Source organism: Malaclemys terrapin, chromosome 3 (assembly GCF_027887155.1).
Source record: "Malaclemys terrapin pileata isolate rMalTer1 chromosome 3, rMalTer1.hap1, whole genome shotgun sequence".
Lineage (NCBI taxonomy): Eukaryota > Metazoa > Chordata > Testudines > Emydidae > Malaclemys > Malaclemys terrapin.
In genome coordinates this window covers 77,510,865-77,526,731 of record NC_071507.1, presented here as the reverse complement: position 1 = coordinate 77,526,731, position 15,867 = coordinate 77,510,865, and the positions used below count along the sequence as shown (strand labels likewise).

At 48.1% G+C, this 15,867-nt stretch overlaps 1 protein-coding gene across 1 annotated transcript in view; it reads left to right on the top strand.

Moving 5' to 3' along the window:
* Window positions 1-10,486: 10,486 nt before the first annotated feature.
* LOC128834248 (trichohyalin-like) overlaps window positions 10,487-15,867 on the top strand; it is a 30,421-nt gene continuing 25,040 nt past the window's right edge. Inside the window, exons 1-8 of the mRNA XM_054022865.1 lie at window positions 10,487-10,615; window positions 10,839-10,889; window positions 11,324-11,416; window positions 11,606-11,818; window positions 12,997-13,077; window positions 13,272-13,484; window positions 14,960-15,049; window positions 15,239-15,577. Of these exons, the coding sequence (XP_053878840.1) occupies window positions 10,487-10,615; window positions 10,839-10,889; window positions 11,324-11,416; window positions 11,606-11,818; window positions 12,997-13,077; window positions 13,272-13,484; window positions 14,960-15,049; window positions 15,239-15,577 (1,209 nt within the window). The remainder of the gene's footprint in view (window positions 10,616-10,838; window positions 10,890-11,323; window positions 11,417-11,605; window positions 11,819-12,996; window positions 13,078-13,271; window positions 13,485-14,959; window positions 15,050-15,238; window positions 15,578-15,867) is intronic.

The window sequence follows — 15,867 nt, the reverse complement described above, 5'->3', positions numbered from 1 at the left end:
AGCAGCTGTGGGGTTCCCACTCTTGACCATATTTCCTTCTATTCCCCCCCCCCCTCCCCATGAGGCTGTCACCCTTTGCTGAAACCCTGAAGAGGGCCCCCCTCCGGAGTCTGTCACCTGTCTCTGGAACCTTGCAGGGGACCCCTGTTGCTTGTCGCAGCTGTCGCCTGTCGCTGGAACCCTGCCAGGGCCCCACTGGCTGCGAGCTCCAGAGTCCTGCAGCCCCTGGGGCTGAAGCAGAGAATGTCAGGGAGGTCTCTGGAAGTCATGGATTCCATGACTTCCGTGACATAAAGGTAGCCTTAGTCATCACTGATCAAAGTTTGCAGATGACACAAAAATTGGGGGAGTAGTAAATAATGAAGCAGACAGGTCACTGATTCAGAGCAATGTGGAGCACTTGGTAAATTGGAAGCCAGCAACCAATGTGTGTTTTAATATGGCTAAAAGTAAAGGTATATATCTGGGAACAAAGAATGTAGGCCATAGTTACAGGATGGGGGACGCTATCTTGGGAAGCAGTGACTCTCAAAAAGATTTGTGGGTCGTGATGGATAATCAGCTGAATATGAGCTCCCAGTGTGATGCTGTGGCCAAAATCCTGGCTATGATCCTGGTATGCATAAACATGGGACTCTCAAGTATGAATAGAGTCATTTTGCCTCTATATTTGGCATTGGCGACTGCTGCTGGAGTGCTGTGTCCCATTCTGGTGCTCACAATTCACGAAGGATGCTGATAAATTGGAGCATTTAAAGAAGAGCCAGGAGAATTAATAAAGGATTACAAAACATGCCTTATAGTGATAGATTTGAGCTCAATCTATTTAGCTTAACAAAGAGAAGATTAAGTGGTGAGTTGATTATAGTCTGTAAGTAGCTACATAGGGAACAAATATTTAATAATGGGCTGTTCAATGTAGCAGAGAAAGGTGAAACATGATCCAAGGGCCGCAATGTCTACACCACCACAATTAAATAGCCTTGTTGCCCGAGGCCCACAAGCCCAAGTAAGCTGATAAGGGCCAACTGCGGGTGTTTTATTGCAGTGTAGACATACCCTAGAAGGTCCCAGCAGAGATGCCATTGTAGTTTTTGTTTGGGAACTTCCTTGTTCTTTTAAATTAAAAATATCATACATGAACACTAAACAAGAAACTGAAACAGAATGTCACCATGTAATATTTCTAATGAATATATGAAGTTTCAACATCAAATCATATTTTTTACTTTCACTTTCACAGCCATGTTCAGCGGTGCACTCTGGTTGATTTACTTCATTATGGAGCAGCACAAAACAGCCATAAAATATGGGCCAGTTAAACTAGATTTACAGCTGCTTTGTTTTGCCAAGCAGTGAGAAACAACCAAAATGTTCGCTTCTGTTTTCCGCTCCCTCCGGGTCCCAAATTCCCCTTAAAAGATCCCAAGGTCTCTGCCAGTCTGACCTGGGGAAAAATTCCTTCGCAACAGTAAATATGGTGATCAGTTGAGCATGTGGGCAAGACCGACCAGCCAGACATCTGGGAAAGAATTCTCTGTGGTAAGGCAGAGGCCTCTTCATCTAGTGTCCCATCACCTGCCTTTTGAGAAATTTGTTAAGAGCAGTTGCTGATGGGCCATATGCCACCATACGTAGTCCCATCATACCATCCTCTCCATAAACATTTCAAGCTCAGTCTTGAAACCAGTTAGCTTTTTGCCCCCACTATCCCCTTTGGAAGGCTGTTCCGGAACTTCACTCCTCTGATGGTTAGAAAACATCATCTAATTTCAAGACTAAACTTGTTGATGGCCAGTCTATATCCATTTGTTCTTGTGCAAACACTGGTCCTTAACTTAAATAATACCTCTCCCTTCCTGGTGTTTATCCCTCTGATGTCTTTAACGAGAGCAATCATATGTCCCCTCAGCCTTCATTTTGGTTGGTTAAACAAGCCAAGATCCTTAAGTCTCCTCTCCTAAGGCAGGTTCTCCATTCCTCTGATCATCCTAGTAATCTCTCTACTTAACCCTACACACACATGCCAAATTCCATCTCCCTCATGCCCCAGCCTACATACACCCCGTGAGGTTTCCACTTCCTACCTTCTCTGTTGAATAGCTGTGGTGCAACTGTTGGTTTTTAAAAAGAAATATTTAGGATTAATGGTCATTTTGGGCATGATTTTTCACAACACATAGTTTCTGTCAGAAGAAGCAGAAAAATAGGATCTTCCAAGAAACTCATAAAACTTTTCTCTTCCAAAATGACCACCATGTCACACTGTTCTCATATGGGAGAAGCCAAGTTGTCCTCAGAGAAGATAGGAGTGTCCACTGCTGTGAGGAGCAGAGACAGTCAAGCCTTTTGAGAACAACAGCTGCCAGTGTGAGCCGCTGTGGCTTCAGTCCCACTGAGAACACTGGCAAAGTCAACCATTGAACCCTTGACATAAGTACAAAGCTGAAGCCTTAACTATAGAACAATGAGCAATGTTTTCATAATTATTCATATTACAGTAGAATCACAATATGCTAATTGCTTTCCAAACATATAGGAAGACAAATCATTTTGGTACAAAGTGCAGTCTCTGTTAGATATAGTTCAGCGGAATGTAGGATAAATAGTCTACTAGGCAAGAAATGTAGCACTTCTGTATTATAAGATGTTAACTGGAAGCCAGAAAATTTACAGTCTATAATAATGTGCATGTATTATACATTCCAGTCAACAACAGGCATCAGCTGATCATAGATCTGGAATACTATGTAAATTCCCAAACACTTCACCTCAAGACATTCTGGGACATTCTTGGAAGATGATTACCCATTTCTTTCACACCGCAGTAATCACTAAAAGCAAATGAACCCAAAAAGCTTTGATTGTTCACAGTTGGCTCATCTCACAAATCTTCTGGGATCAGCCAGGATTTTTATCTTTCCAGAACACTATCTTGAACTAGTTTCTTATGTTAAGGGCACATTTTCTCCAAAGTAAGAGACAAGATAGGCATGCTTAGAATTCTTACAGTAGCGGCAAGAAAATTATCACAATCATAATTAGAGCTGAATGAATAATTTAAAAAGCTGAAGTATTAGACAAATTAAGCTTTTTTTTCTGTTTATAAATTTTCTACAAACAGATTGCAAAATTCTCCAGTATGCTCATTCTACAAAATTATTTGCAAATTTCTATAGTGAATAATTCATGGTATGGAGATCACTAAAAACAGTTCATCACAAATATCCAAACTGTGCAGTTTCTATTGGGCTGATAAATTACATGTAAAGTCACATGGTACTGTTTCTGTTCCTTGATTGGATGACCAAAGTAACTGACCAATACATCACAAACCATGAATTTTAAAATTCAGAATACAATCTGATATTTGCTATCAGCAAATAGTCCTGTAGTTGAACCTGAAATTCACTTTTCTAAAATGTTCATGCTAATAAAACTTTAATTCTCAAATGTTTGAGTGGAAAAGAGTGGAAAACATTCTCCTCTATTCAATCAGTGCTAATAATATCCGACATTTACATCACCCCTTTTAATAATAATCATAATAAATACTTTGCATTTTTATAGTGCTTTCCATCAGAGGATCTTAAATTCCTTTATAAACACTGGTCAATAAACAGTACCTACCACACTGCTGTGGCTTACAAAAAATAGTCCAACTATCACTGCGTGTCTAAATAAAATTGCAAGAGATTAGAATATGGATTGTGTCAAATCATGTATTAGGAAATGAGCAGAGGCAGTTTCCCCCCACCTTGCTCCACACACAAACCATGCAAGTTGTAGTGGGTCAAATCTTATCCCCACCTTGGGGTTTGTTTTTAGTCACAAAGGAAACTCAAAATGAAATTTAAAAAAATCAATCAAGCCTTCTTTCCCAGCTTGCTGGCTTAAAGGGTTCTCCAAGGACTGCTCAGCCCATGTCCTTGTTCCTCTCTACAGACCCATTCCCAATTCCTTTCTCTCAGGCCACACTCAACAGTGACTCAACAAACCATCCTGAATGTTATCCAGCAGCAACCTCATGTTTTAACATGAGATAGTTTTCAGAAAAACGCTGTTCGTTTTGTGAATTGTTTACCATAAACATTCAAATTAAATACACTGCTCAGCAAAAAATATGAGTTTGCATTACCTGGTACTGAATTTTATTTATTTATTTATTTATTTTTGCTGCTGAACTCAATTACTTGAGATCTTTTTTAATGCTAACGTGACAGCACCATTAGATTTGATTTAATATCTTTGATTTACAGGTCTGCTTCCTGCATGTAATCTAGTTGCCCATCTGCTCTGGGCAGTGTTGGAGCAAACAGTCTGTTATACTTCTATCATAATTGGTTTTTTAAGCTCTTCCAGCTAAGCATGTTCTACCTTGCCCAGGTTTTGAACGTTGGGGTGGTGGTCTAATTATACAGGGGTTCCTCTTACTAAAGTCCTGTTGAGAGGACTCCAACATTTTAACCAAATTATCTGTGTTTCTTGGGAAAAAAATCTGATTATCTAATTTCATACTTTCACAGCCCATCTACAAACACAACTGAGTCAGAGGTTACACGGTTACAACATGGTTTTCCCTTCACCCAGTCACAACAGCATTGCCAGCTTCTTCTTAGCATATGCGCAACATGCCTCAGGTAGCACATGACCAGGATTCATCATTGAATTTGGTCTGCTGCTTGGATCGTTAGCTTCCCTGGCTTTGGCCGGGTACTGACATGGAGTGTGATGTGAATGCTGAGCCATGCCCACCAGCGTTGCCATGATTTAGCTCAATTTAAAAAATATGGTTAAATTACAGTTATTGCTTGTCCATGATACAGATGTTAACTATGATGAATCTGTGCCAAGGGACAGCTGCTTCATAGCTGCAATCCATAACTTGGTTGTATTGGTAGGCTAGAAAAGCTTTACCGTGGGGCACAACTCTTTTGGGGGCAGGAGGTGATCCGAGGCCTCAGCCATCTCAATCTTGGAGGCCAAATGAATGGCTGCAGCTAAAGTTCCTGGCTTGGCCGTTTTGAGGTGCACTGATATCTCTGGGTCAGTGTTTCTCAACCTTTTCAGATCGATGAGTTCTTATTTGAAGTAAAAAATGTCACAGCTCCCTTACATTTACAATAAAGAGTAAAATTTATGAGCAACCTTTTAATCCACTGGTTAGAGTACTCATCTGGGACGTGGGTGAGCCCTAGTTCAAGCCCCAAAGCTGTTGCACTGTGGATAAATAATTTGAGTAGGGGGACTGGATCCTGGGTTTCCCACCTCCCGGATGGGGTGCAATACAGACTAGCAAGGGGTGGTGTCATCACCTGCCCTGCAACCTTGGGTGCCTCGCAATGCCCTGCTAATATAACCCCCAGTCTTAGCCGCACACAAACAGCATGCAGGTCGCACCCTGAGTGTCTGTGTATAGCTATAGTCCTGGTCCAGCAACTCTGACCCTAATAGCCTGTCAGCAACACATCAGCCTTGGTTACCACTTGCAGGGTGACCTCAACACATACTCCCAGTCCTAGATTTTCCCCAAACATGTGTGGTCTGCAGTGTACAGCCCTCTCCTGGACAGTTCAGATATTAGAGGTCTGTTGCCTCTGTAAGGGATCAATGTACAACAGTTCGCTACTTTGACTGGAGTTACCAAATAATTCAGTTTAAACACAGCACTGGATTAGTTTTGATTAAAGAATTAAACAAATTTATTTAACTACAAAGAGATAGATTTTAAGTGAGTACACGTATAAGGCATTAAAGTCAAAAATAGTTACAAAAAAAATAAAGATAAAATGCTTTCTAGTAACTAAACAAACTAGACTGGTTCAAGGAAAAATCCCTTCCCACATGTTCCCAGCTCACCAAATTCTCAAGTCAGGATCTGCCCTCACAGTCCAAAGGGCTGGTTCCTTTGTCTTCTTAGGTGAAAGAGAGAGAGAGAGAGCTAGAAAGAGAGAATACATGGAGTGTTTTTGCCCCTCACTTTTATAGTCTAGTCCCCATTTGAAGTGGATTCTTCTGAGGATTACCCCTCAAAGCAAACTTTATTCAAACAGGAAAGAAGGTGATGTGAAGTTTCAGATTAGTTCAGTTAAACTCTGGAATAGGCGTCCAAGGGAGGTTCTGGAATCCCCATCATTTGTAAGAACAGGTTGGACAAACACCTGCCAGGGATGATCTAGGTTTAGTTGGTCCTGCCTCAGCCTGGGGGTTGGCCTTGATGACCTTTTAAGTTACCTCCCAGCCCTACATTTCTATGATTCAACAAGAGAAACTGAGAAAGGCCCACATCAGACTCCCCTGTAGCCCAATGATTAGAGTACTCACCTGTGAGGTAGCAGACCTCTGTTTAAATCCCTTCTCCTCTGGTGGAGAGGAGATGAGAATTAGGGGTTTCCCACATCCCAAGTGAGTACCCTAACTGCTGGGCTAAACAGTATGAGGCAGGACCTCCTCCCTATCCTTGGGAGGATTTTGTGAATCCCAGTGGGGCCTGATTCTGGGATTTAGGTGCCTAAAGTGGTAGTTAGGCACCTAAGTCCTTTTGTGACTAGCACCAAGTGTCCCTAGTGGAGAAATGTAATGCTGTACTTGTAAATCTTACCCTGTGCTTTTAAGGTGTGGTGCTGAGGAGTGCTAGACACCTACCAGCTCCCACTCACATCATTTGGCGGTGCAAGTGCTCAGTATCTCTCAGGATCAGGCCCTTGTTACAAACCTGTCTCTTGTTGTCAAAATTCCAGACTGTTCAAAATTGCAGCTCTGTGGGTTCCCATGGAAACAAATTCCATTGCTTTTTAGGCTGCCACCAGTAAACTGCAAAAATGTTTAGAGCTTACGGGCTGCTGAAAGCCATGATTCTTCTGGGTACAAACATGGAACTCTGCTAGCTGATTCCCAAGCCTGAAATAAAATCATTAAATAGGATTTACTATTCTGTATTTCTCGCTAGTATTTCCACTGTGATCTTGTTTTCAAGCTGAGCTGACCAGTCACCCAAAGAACCAGATCTTAAACGAAATGTATTATCCTATAAAGGTGCTAAGGGTAAGTTCTCATCATACTAAAAAAATACTGTTTATTCATTCTTGTTTTGTACTGGTCACTGGCTTAAACCCGCCCAGGAATCAGTAATGACAGAAAGATATTTGTGGTAATTATTTGAAGGTTGCTCGGGAGAATTATGTGAAATGAGCTGGTAGGCTCAGTCAAGTTGCAATTCACATAGGCACTAGCACACAAAAACTACATCCCCGATTATTATTAAGTGGCACCGTAGCAGACAGACGTAGCATAGGATTGAATTAGCCATGGAACCTAAACTATTCTGTTACATTCGGAGATGGTTCCTTCCAGCTCAGGGTTAAGTTACAGTGGCTGGGCCTCATGGGGGAAGCTCGCTGCCCCTGGCAGTGCTGTACCAGTCCTATTTATAAGCACAGGTCTCCAGCGCTGTCAATCAAACTCATTTCCCAACAGCTATACACATTCAAACCACCACACAGCCAGGGACTTCCTTCTCCTGTTATTCACTCCTGATACATTTTGCAGACTAGATGAAAACAACAGAAACACAGAAGAACAGGAACATAAAATGTTCTGTATCCATCTTGTGCAACAACAAAAACAAAACAACCCTCCAATATCACATAGAAACTTTTAAATGAAAATGACATCCTGTGACCTACTTTAACCTTTTTTTAACTTAATATCCTCCAGGTTTTAAATATTCTCCCTTTAAAAATTCACTGATTCCCTGCAGATGAGAAAAATCAATGATATTGGTGCATATGTAAAGGAAGGAAATTTAAGGAGCTATGTAAATTTCTACTCCACTGAAAATACAAGTGGGAAAAAAGTTGGCAAAATGAAGTTCTATACTGATACACAACAACTACTGAGTGTGACCCGGGATGCCTGAGGTAGCCCACACTGAAAATGCCAAGGTCAGGGCAGGCTGCAAAAGGGAGAGCAAATACTTCCAAAACTGGTGGTCAACATTGAAGTTAAACTCACCAACCAGCCACAGACTGGTTCACACTGATCTCTCACACTGGTTATCAAGAAGTTAAAGAAAAATCACGCAGCCCCCTTTAGTGCATTCCAGTTCTCTTGCTCCTAATCAGCACCTAGGTCCAATACAGTGAGAAGTTATTTAAAACACTCTGCTCACTATACAAAATGTTCTTCTGCACTCCAAAGGGCCAGCCACATTGCCAGGTCAATATTAGGTTGGATCTTATCCAAAATGCCACGCTGCCAGCCAATCCTTTAGTGTCTAAAACTAAAGGTTTATTATAAAGAAAACAGAAAGAACAAGAAGACAATTGCTAAATGGTAAAGCAGTCAGATACAACAGAAACGTCAAAGTCCATCTATCGGGTTCTTAGCAATATTGGTGAGTTTGCTGGCTTGAAAGTCCCTCTGGACACATCCACAGCTTGGATGGGTCATTCATTCCTTTGTTCAGAGCTTCAATTTGTAGAAAAGTCACTCCAGAGGTAAGACGCAGGATTGAAGACAAAATGGAGATGATGCAACTGCCCTTTATATTCCTCTTGCCATGTGGCTTGTACTTCCTCTGTCCCAAACACAAGCTTTACAACACATGGGCATGGAAAAGCCCTAAAGTTCTCTGTCCATAGCCTGCCCCTACAAGTCATGCTGACTCATAAGGTGTATTCCCTGGCTCCTTTCAATGAGTTCATTGTACCGCTGACGACCCTTGATGGGCCATCCAGCAGCGTTAGTGCTGATGCCAATCTGTCTAGGATGTCAACCAGAAACATAGCACAAGTTTGGAAATATAGATATACCATACATATCTATAACTCATAGTATTATGTGATACAAACATATAAACAAGATTATCACACTCGGCAAATTATAATGTTTTCACAGATACCTCACATGGTATATCTGGAATGATTCATCTCAATTTTATAATATTGGTATCAACAATATCATAAAGTGTCCCACATATTCCATACAACGTCACAATGAGTATTACAAACAGAAGCACAAAGAATTAAAATTGACTGTCACAGTTAGACTGAAACAATTCTTGCTAGAACATATGAATTATAGTTGTGACCTGGAGGTTTTCGAACACCATACAAAGCTGTACTAATTTGTAAGCATAGACATCAGATTTCATATATTTTACATAGTTATGATATTGCTTACCATGTGCTACACCTTCTAGAAGTCTGCTCTCTGCAGTCGGCTGCCATTTTTAGCACTTAAACTACAGCACTTGAGACCAGTGGAACAGAGCCATATGAGGATATAATGCTTGTTCCACCCCCCACCAGTCCTGTTATCCCACCTGATTCTTACTATTCCTATTTACTGTCTCTATTGCCAGAGTACCTCAGAGCCCCCGTCCTAGACCCAGACCCCATTGTGCCAGATGCTGGACAAACCCCAAAGAAACAGCCAGTCCATTATTCTCCCTCCACGCCCACGTCATGCCCAGGGCCTCAGTGTCCGTGGCTGGGTTGGACAACAGCCTCCAGCTCTGGTCTCCTCTCTGTGCCCCCAGCCCCAGTGTGACCCTTCTCCTGTGCTCTCTGTTGCAGCGCCTGGACCTGTTGGTACGAGATTGGCAGCTCTCTGGAGCCTACGGCGCGGACGCGGGGCAGGAGTATCTTGGAGAAATCACACAGGTAATGATCAGATACCACGTGTGTTCATGGAAACAGCAAACTTTGGGGCGGAGCTGAACGTTTCCACAGCGGGTCTGATTCCCTGCTGATGGCCACAAATGTTGCTTTGACTCCCGCAGGACCTGGAGGTCTCTGCTGAGCAGCCCCTGGTGTTGGAAGCCCTGAGGGCGAGCGGCACCCGGTGCTACCTATTGCCCGACCCTGGCACTCAGTTCACCAGGAGCAGGGCAGGGACGCCAGATGGTAAGAGACCCTCATCTTCTCCCCTCTCACCCCCTGCTCTGCTCCCCCAGTCCCCACCCCGTCCTGCACTGCCCCCACCCTCTTCCCTGCCCCCATCCCCACCCTCTCTCCTCTGCTGCCCCTTTCTTTCCCTCTTGCACTTCCCCCACCCCAAAATCCCAGTGCCCAGCTCACCCCCCTTGACTTAGAATTGACTCTACTGCTCACTGCACAGGGGCACTCGCTGGGTCACAGCATCTGTGTGGGAGGGGAGAGGGACATGGGGGGAGGGTGTCACTGCTGGGGTCCTGGTCTGCTAGGGGAACGCTGCTGGTGTCCCCCTTTTGGGTCTCCATGGGTCCCCTGGCACCACCCAGTGGAGACTGCTGTCTCCCCACTGCAGCCTCTCCTTGCCCCCTCATGCCTCTCCCCCATTTTCCCCCAGGCAGTGGGGTGGGGGGTGTTAAGCAGCTGTTGCCCAGAGATGGAATCTCATTTCCTGTGGCACAAACTAGCCCACCCAATCGCATTTAACGTGTTTCCTACCCTGGACACCTGGATCCCTCCCGGATGCCTGGGTCCTTTTCCCCTCTGCAGACATGGACGAGGATTTCCGGCAGTGCCTGTGTGAGTACGTCACCAGTGTGGTGCACTCAGCAGGGACACACGTCCGGACGGACCGAGCCAGGCAGGTGCTGACGGGGGCTCAGCTGGCTGCCAGGATCAAGGTGGGAGAGTGGGGGCTGTTAAAGGGGGGGGGGCTGGATGGGAGACAGCAAAATGGGCCACAAGGCGGGGACAGGGATTCAATACGGGGTGCCATTCTGCAGGGAGCGGGGCAGGGTGCTCAATAGGGGGCGCTGGGCTGCAGGGAGCGGGAAGGGGCTCAGCGGGGGGAAAGGGGCTGAGCTGTCCCTGATGCCAGTTCCCCCGGGGCGTTATTCCCTGCAGGGCGTCTCCCGATATTGGAAGACCCAACGCTACGACTTCTCACCCATGAAGGTACCAGGTCACCCCTCCCTCTGCCTCTCTCTTTCCAGCCTGCATTTGGGGGGGGGGCCTGGTTCTATTGACCCCAACCCCAGGTCCTCCTGACATTGGCCAATCACACTAGCCCAGAAGGGGGCACCACAACAGCTCCACCAAATGTCCTGATCGAGGACTCCTACCACCCAAGAGACAAGGGGACCTGCAGAAAGCCCTGCCAGAGAACCTGCCCCTCCACTGGGGTGGCAGCAACGTGGTCATGGCTGTGGGATCGAGGTGCTGCCCTCTGGCTCTATTGAAATGTGGAGGGTTGGGGACCAGTTCGGAGGTGATAGCGAGGAGCAGGTCCTGTACGAATGCGGGGAAGGTGGTGACTGTGGGGGGGCTCCCAGTTCAGAGATGGACCCATCCCATCCGCACCCCCAAGCCCGTTCCCTCTCCCCACACAGATGGCTGAGGCGTTTGCAGTGATGAGACAGGAGTTAAACAGGAGAGCAGTAGAAGCCACCAGGAGGGAATATGACCAATTTGTGCAGGAGCTGGTGAGTGCAGAGGGGCTGCGGATTGGGAGTGAGGGGCACCAGCATACCTGGGGGGAGGCAAGGCTGAGGTAGCAGGGGGCTGCGGATCGGGAGTGAGGGGGCTGCGGGTGTGTGAGGAGGCGGCGCCCCCTGTGGCTGGGTAACGCTAGTGCTCGTCCCTAATGGCCGATCACTCCCCCATCCCGGCAGGACCGTGACCACCAGAGCATGAGCAGCTGCCTGAGGGTGAAGCCCCTGGAGATGCAGCGACGCCTGGAGGGGAAACGCCAGGAGCTGCTGGAGCGCTGCCAGGGGGAGCTGCGGGGCGAGGACCCCCAGAAACAGGCGGCCCTGGAGGAGCTGAAGAAGGAGCTGGACAAGCAGATGGCGGAGTTCCTGCCGCGACATGAACAGCGCTTTAAAGTGAAGAAGGCCGAGTGGTTGGGCCTGTACATTGGGCGGGGGGGGGGGGGTTCTGGCAGTGGTGGGTGCGGGTATCGGAGTAGGCATCAGGGCGGGTGCAGCTCTAGTGGGGCTGGAGGAAGCAGTGGCCATTGGGATTGGGGCCGGGGTCTTTGGCCTGATTGGGGGGGTTGGGCACTGGCTGCGGGCCTGGTTTGGACAGAAGATGGCCCAGAACAAGACAGGCACCAACACCCCAGATCAGGGGAATGAGCGGGAGAGGAGGGCAGGATGTTCAGATTAGGAGTCCCTTCTGCGGGGGGCAGATAGTGGGAAGAAACCATCACACCTCACTCTGGGTAAGGGTCTGTCCCAGCCGTCAGCACTGGGAACCTCTGTATGCAGGGGATAGATAGATATGAGGATGTTTGGGGATAGATAAAAACAAATTTACAACAGGTAATTTTGCGAGATTACAAAAGGACACAGAGGTTGACTGATTTACAGCCGGGTCACCGAGATCAGAATCCAGCCCAGATCCCATCGACCTCAGTAGATAAATAACATGGCCGTGGATCCCATGCTCCGAGCCGCCCCCAGCATCCCTCGGTCACAAGTTTTGTTGGTTTTCATTTTCAACAAGTGGAAGAAAAATTGATTTTCATACTTTATGTTTGTTTTAAATATTTTCTCCTCCCCTGATTCAGTGCATGTGTAGAGGGGACAATTTGGGGGCATTTCCTCTCATTTCCCCACTGATTTTAAAACAATCCTAAGGGGTTAGGGAGGTTAGAACACCCCCAAATCCCAAACCAACAGTTTCAGTTTATTCTCACCCCAGATCCTCCTGCCATTAGCCAGTTGCAGTAGGACAGGAGGGGGCACCACCAGAGCCCCCTGCAAAATGTCCTGATTGGGGCTCCCTGACCCCAGCCCCTGAGAGATAAGGGAACCCCCAGAGACCCAGCCGGAGAACCAGCCCCCTCCACAGGGGTGATGCTAATGTGGCCCTTGCTGTGATGTCATTAGGGGGCTGTCCCTGGCTCTGGGGGAATGTGAGGGGTCAGGGGGCAGTGGGGAGGTGACAGTAGCGAGCAGGGCCCTGGAGGAATGGGGAAAAGGTGAGTGGGGGGAGAGGGGTTCCCAGTTCAGAGATGGTTCCATCCCCATCCCCCACCCTTTTTCCCATCCCACCACAGATGGCAGCGATGATGGAGGAGGAAAACAGAAAAGCAGTAGAAGCCTCCAGGAGGAAATATGAACAATTTGTGCAGCAGCTGGTGAGCACAAAGGGCTGCGGGTCGGGAGTGAGGGTCACCGGCAGAGCTGGGGGGCGGAGGGGCAGGGATGGGATAGCAGGGGGCTGTGGTGGGTCGAGTTGAAGGGGCTGTGGGTGCATGACATAGTGGTGCCCCCTGAAGCTGGGAAACACTAGAACCCGTCACTAATGGCCAATCTCTCCCACTCCCCACAGGACCATGACCACCAGAGCATGCACCGCTGCCTGAGTGTGAAGCCTGCGGAAATGCAACGACGCCAGGAGGGGAAACGTCAGAAGCTGCTGGAGCGCTGCCGGGGGGAGCTGCGGGGCGAGGACCCCCAGAAACAGGCGGCCCTGGAGGAGCTGAAGCAGGAGCTGGACAAGCAGATGGACGAGTTCCTGACGGCCTATGGGCAGCACTTTAAAGTGAAGAAGGCCGAGTGGTTGGGCCTGGCCATGGGTCGGGGGGTGGTTCCTGGCAGTGGTGGGTGCGGGTATTGGAGTAGGCATCAGGGCGAGTGTAGTTATAGTGGGGCTGGAGGAAACAGTGGCCGTTGGGGTTCTGGCTGGGGGCTTTGGCCTGATGGGGGGGGAGGGTTGGGCAGCTGGGTGGGCCCCAGTTTGGATGGTAGGTGGCCTCGAGCAAGACAGGCACCAACACCCTAGATCAGGGGGATGAGCGGGAGAGCAGGGCAGGGTGTTCAGATCAGGAGCCCCTTCTGTGGAGGGACACACAGCGGGAAGGAACCATCACACCTCACTCTGGTAAAGCGTCTGTCCCAGCCCTCAGCACTGGGAACCTCTGTATGCAAGGGGATAGATAGGTAGATAGATAGATAGATAGATAGATAGATAGATAGATAGATAGATAGATAGATAGATGGGGCGTGTGGGGATAGATAGATAGATAGATAGATAGATAGATAGATAGATAGATAGATAGATAGATAGAGTGTATGGGAATAGATAGATAGATTAGATAGATGAGGGGTTGATGGGGGTAGATAGATAGATGAGAAGGTTGTGTGGGGATAGATAGATAGATAGATAGATAGATAGATAGATAGATAGATAGATAGATAGATAGATATGAGGGGGTGTAGGGGGATAGATGGATAGAGGGTGTGTGTGGGGATAGATAGATAGATAGATAGATAGATATGAGAGGGTGTAGGGGGATAGATGGATGGATAGAGAGATAGATGATGAGGTGTGTGGGGATAGATAGATAGAGGGGGTGTGTGGGGATAGATAGATAGAGGGGGTGGATGGGGATAGGTAGATAGATTAGATAGAGGTGGTGTATTGGGAAGAATGGGGAGAAGGTGAGTGTCCAAAAGGACACATAGGTTGATTGATTTACAGCGGGGTCACCGAGATCAGAATCCAGCCCTGACCCCATCGACGTCAGTCAATAAATAACCCGGTCCTGGCTCCTGCGCCCCGAGCTACCCCCTGCATCGCTCAGTGACAAATTTAATTGGTTTTCATTTTCAACAAGTAAGAGAAAAATTGATTTTCATATTTTGTGTTTGTTTTAAAGATTTTCTCCTCCCCTGATACAGTCCGTATGTGTAGAGGGGACAATTTTGGGTGATTCCCCTCATTTCCCCACTGATTTGAAAACAATACAAAGGGGTTAGGGAGGTCTGAAAGCCCAAATCCCAGTCCGACAGTTTTCAGTTCATTCTCACCCCAGGTCCACCCGCCATTGGCCAATTGCACTAGGGGGCCAGGAGGGGGCACCACAAAGGGGGCACCAGTGGGGCACCAGTGGGGGGGTGACAGCAGCAAGCAGGGTCCTGGAGGAATTAGGAGAAGGTGGTGAGTGGGGGATGGGGGGCTCCCAGTTCAGAGGGGATCCCATCCCCACCCCTACCCTTTTCCCTCTCCCACCACAGATGGCGGAGATGGCAGAGATGAGAGAGAAGGCAAACAGAGGAGCAGTAGAAGCTGCAAGGAGGGAATATGGACTATTTGTGAAGCAGCTGGTGAGTGCAGAGGGGCTGCAGGTCGGGAGTGAGGGGCACCGACAGGACTGACGGGGGGCAGGGCTGGGCTAGCAGGGGGCTGTAGGTTGGAGTTGAGGGGGCTACAGGTGTGTGAGGCAGAAGTTCCCCCTGTGGCTGGGTAATGCTAGTTCCCATCCCTCATGGACGATCTCGCCCCCCTCCCGGCAGGACCATGGCCACCAGAGCATGAGCAGCTGTCTGAGAGTGAAGCCCCTGGAGATGAAGCGACGCCAGGAGGGGAAACGCCAGGAGCTGCTGAAACGCTGCCGGGGGGAGCTGCGGGGCGAGGACCCCCAGAAACAGGCGGCACTGGAGGAGCTGAAGCAGGAGCTGGACAAGCAGATGGACCAGTTCCTGTCGGCCTACGGGCAGTGCTTTAAAGTGAAGAAGGCCGAGTGGTTGGGCCTGTACATTGGGCCATCGCTAGCTGCCATCGCGCGCCGGGCACGGGCTCGCCCCGACTGGCCCGCGCACCTGCCAATCAGCAAATGGCTGCCCCTTCAGGAGGTGGGATGGGGGAAGCAAGGGATTCTGGGACTTGTAGTTTTATGTACCCACTGGAGGAGAAGGGGGAGCTATGGCGCTTATGGGGGGGGGGTCTAGTGGTTGGATCAGAGCCCTGGGGTAGCAGGGGGCTCCAGGGGCTATTTAAAGTACCGGGGCTCCAGCTACCTCTGCTGCCTCGGTCCTCTAAATAGCCACGAGAGCCCCACAGCTTCCCCAGGGCTCCGGCAGCTATTTAAAGGGCCACGGTGGTAGAAGCAGGGGGGCCCCTGCCCTACCTGCAGCCATCCCCT